General features: G+C 35.5%; 1 protein-coding gene across 1 annotated transcript in view; it reads right to left on the reverse strand.

Moving 5' to 3' along the window:
* Window positions 1–2,789, reverse strand: part of LOC106475126 (TOX high mobility group box family member 3-like) — a gene marked incomplete at its 3' end in the record, with an annotated part of 23,823 nt that extends 21,034 nt beyond the window's left edge. The window contains exon 1 of the mRNA XM_013935823.2: window positions 2,654–2,789. Coding sequence (XP_013791277.2) covers window positions 2,654–2,668 — 15 coding nt within the window. The remainder of the gene's footprint in view (window positions 1–2,653) is intronic.
* Between the last annotated feature and the right edge of the window lie 1,600 nt (window positions 2,790–4,389).

The raw sequence follows: 4,389 nt of genomic DNA on the forward strand, positions 1-4,389 counted from the left end.
CATTTTATTAACGAACAGCAAATTAACGATATTTGAGTATCTTAGTATTTTACAGAATAAAACATTTAATTTTGTTATCAAATGTTATGTACAAATTATTATATAATACTTATATATTTGTTTTAACACAAGGAGACAGATTGGTTACGCAAAGAAAAAAAAAACCTCGGTAAAAATCCAACACATTTTGGATGGTTATACTTTGGGTTATTCAATTCTAACAATCTATTCCTTTTATCTAGCTCTTCTTTCTTCCACCTTTAATTTTTCATGTTAACATGCTAAATGTTTACGTAAACAGCTACATTTAAACAAGAGAAATAAAAAAATTGGGAACTTATGAACCTGCAAATAGGAATTATATATGGAGGAGTCAAAATGCGGATTTGTAGTTTGAGTAAATAATATCTACAGTATCTCCAGCCTTGTTTTCTTACTTTGTTACGATCCCTATTTGCAGGTTTCTAAATTCCCTATTTTTTTATTTATCTTGTTTGTTAATTTTTTTTATGATCAACTATGGGCAAAGAATTACTTAATATGGTAGTTAACTTCATATATTGTAATGACAATAAACATAGCTAGTTTATCCAGTTCGTGATGTAAAATGTTAAGTTGCAGTTGGAGATTTGTTTGAGAATATAGTGAGCATTTAGTTTCTGTGAACCAATCACTAAGTACCGAAATATGACGCGAGAGTTATTTGTTTTAATACATGTCGGAGATTATTATTATATATTTTTTATGTATATTCTAAACCCATCCCCGTAAGATCGTTAGAACTGAATCCATTTTCAATATTTATGGATTTATAATGTAACTGTTAGGCCTTAGGCTCTTCCACAGTTCTTTACGCACTTGCCCCACAATAAATTTTGGGAGTATTTATAGTAGGAACGAAAAAAAAAAGTTTTTCTTTCTTTCTCGAGTTTCACGAAAAACTTCGCAAGGGCTATCTGCGTTAACTGTCCTTAATTTTGAAGTGATAAGACTAGAGGGAAGGAAGTTACACAACCCACCGCTAACTAAATTAACTTCATCATTTTTCCTAGTGGCACTGGCGTACCCTATGCATTAAAGTATTTTAATCAAAATTCTGTTTTTGAAATATGAAAATAAAACAAAAATCTTAAGTCATGGTAAACGTTACACGATCATGACTAACAGAAGCAACGGAATATCCACGACTTTATCCAGGTAAACGTTGCACGATCATGACTAACTGAAGCAACGGAATATCCATGACTTTATCCAGGTAAACGTTGCACGATCATGACTAACTGAAGCAACGGAATATCCATGACTTTATCCAGGTAAACGTTGCACGATCATGACTAACAAAAGCAACGGAAGATCCACGACTTTATCCAGGTAAACGTTGCACGATCATGACTAACAAAAGCAACGGAAGATCCACGACTTTATCCAGGTAAACGTTACACGATCATGACTAACAGAAGCAACGGGATATCCACGACTTTATCCAGGTAAACGTTGCACGATCATGACTAACAAAAGCAACGGAAGATCCATGACTTTATCCAGAGGATTTTGATGGCTTTATTGTAAGCATATCTGGGGGAATCTGAATTCCACATATTCAGAACTGAAAGAGTACAAGAAAGTGTTCTCCCTTTTGTTCCTTCTAGGGGGGGGGGGGGTCTAGAGCAGATCCCAAGCCACCAATGCATTTATAACCCCTAAAATACGATAGGAAGCATCAATTTTAGCACAAACACCTTCATCACGGAATCCATACCCCCCCCCCCCTCCTCTTGCTATATAAAGTGATATGTAAAATAAGCCTTATCCACACTCAGTCAATTACAGTGCGCTTTATTATAATTCGGAATAAGAGAAACATACGGTCGAAAGTGACCGACTTAAAATTTTAGTAGGAATTTTAAAGCGTGCGACACCATTTTCAGCTTCTGAATAAAAGAAAATATTTCACTGCTACAACTTTGGACTGAATTTGGTTAGTTTATGATCGGATATTCGCGCAAAGATACACTACAACTATCTGTACTAACCGTCCCAAATTTTGAACTGAAAGACCAGAGAAAAGACAGCTAATCAAAAGCATCCACCGTCAACTACTCTGATCAAATGGTGAGCTTTAACAGTCACTCTTATAGCGCATCTACGCTACTAAAGCGCGGTATTTGCCTGTGGCAATGAGAAGCGAACCATGGACCTTCATACCCACAGTCCGGTAAGCCAACTGCTTGGCCATGCCCAACACTTACAGATTTTGGTCCCTTATTTATATAAAATCATAGGACGCGCTTAATTTTCTTCGTCCGCCATGGGGAAGTAGGCTTAACTGTTAACCCTAATAAAAACAGTCATGTCCTATACCAAAGTTGGCGCTTGCTTCAGCAAAATTAATATCAAACATTCGTGTACGCTCTCAACCTAAATAAGTGGTATGTGTCCTGTAACACACGTATTGCACTTGTTAGGCAGTCCCTTGTAAAGACTTCAAGGACAAATGTTTTAATAATTACAACACACGCCACTGCAAAAAATAATAATACTGCGGTTCAAGAAATGGTTATATATATAATCAACAGCTAAGAAAAGGTCAACTTCATGGTCATTATCCAACAAATTATATACAACACAGAATTTTCAAAACAATCTAACCTACCTGGTCAACAGACATGAAGTTTGCAGTGGTTGTAGGGTTTTGATTGGAATCTTGGAGGTTCAAGGCTTGAAGGTCAAAGTTATCGTTGGTCTGAAAGAAATAAAACTTTCGTACTCATTTCTTTTATCTACCCATCTCAAGGGCATATCTACATATTTAAAGTTGTCACTGGTATACAAGTGTTGTAATACTTTAAAAAAATGATTGGCATTGAAGTTATATCGTAACCAATGACGCAGTTGTTCTTTATATACACGTCCAGCTTTTTTTTTTGTAGAATATATACAGTAATCTCACACCACACACAGAAGGGCCGTCAATATGTGCGTTTTATTATCTAGTAACTCCCTTGTCTTGAACCAAAGTCATTCTGTTTGTTTATGTATTCATTAGGTTATAGTATTCGTTTTTTTTAATGATCGAGCAAAATATAAGAATATTTATTAGCAAACGTCAAAACTCATACATATTATTCACACAACGCTATTCTATAATCAAACAGAAATATAACACCCCATGTTTAAAATAAATATATAAAACTTATCGTAACATAGGTTTAACAACTTCACCGAGTTTCGTGCTTAATGTTTGGTAATACCCTTTTTTAAGTATTACATCACTTAGAAAGCGACAGAGCTTCTCCAACTTCTTAAGTTTTCGTGAAACGATTCCGTTTTTCTCCATGATAGATGAAAACAAAACGAAACGGTACAACTATCTGCAGATCAACGAACAGCTATGTGTAATAATATTTATAATTCTCTACATGAAAACATGCGCGGGGGTAATAAATCACTTACATGTTTTAGTGTATCTTTCTGTTACCTGTATTACAATTAACTGTTTTTATTTGTACGACTGGGCACCTCTTAAAAAGAAAGATAAAAAACACTGATGGTTTCGTGTGGGTGGGGGATACTGAAACAGCTTTCGGGTTATATCGTTTTAACGTGTGTTTTGTAAAACAACGCAAACAAGACTAGCATGGATGTGTACAAACTATTAAAATGGTTGACTGTTTACAGAGTCGGGACTAACTGACATCTGCTTTTCTCAAACATGGGCCACCTGCTACAACGGTATGGTTGTCTGCACGTATACTACTACTACTGCGTCCTGCTCCAAACTTAAACCAATATTTCTCGGTGTTTATAGTAAGAATTTCAACTTAAAACTATATATTGTAGAAAATTTATATAATGAACAGAGTAACGTGTGCGTGCATAAGAAGTTTTTTAAACTTTATTAAACTACGCAAAAATTAAATCAGGAATAGGGAAGTACGGACGACGTCACTATATGTATAAGGGAGGGATGGTGTACATAGTACTATGCATTGCAAAGGGGAAGGTATTTGGGGAATGGATATGTCATCCTTCAGACAGCAGTGTTTGTGTTTTAACGTCTTGTGCGAGAAGTTCTTCATTGATCTATAGCCACTTAGAGTGCCGGTACCATCACTCTGTTGAGTTAATATTTGCCCCCTATACCTAGGTTTGGAAAACGTCGCTAAATATGGAGTCTTTTACTAGATAAGTAATCTCAAAGTTTCTTTTGTACTAGAGGTTTTTGGTGTTGTGGAATAGATTTAACCCACTTAGGTTTAACTATGCAGTCACTGAGATGCCCAAAACAGCCATCAGATTCGTTCAGAACTGTAGTTACCTAACTCCATACGTAAGTAGTCTATACAGGTCACTTAACTGTTTTAATTACATACTGTTACGACAGCGGAA

Source organism: Limulus polyphemus, unplaced genomic scaffold, assembly GCF_000517525.1.
Source record: "Limulus polyphemus unplaced genomic scaffold, Limulus_polyphemus-2.1.2 Scaffold8119, whole genome shotgun sequence".
Taxonomy (NCBI): Eukaryota; Metazoa; Arthropoda; class Merostomata; order Xiphosura; family Limulidae; genus Limulus; species Limulus polyphemus.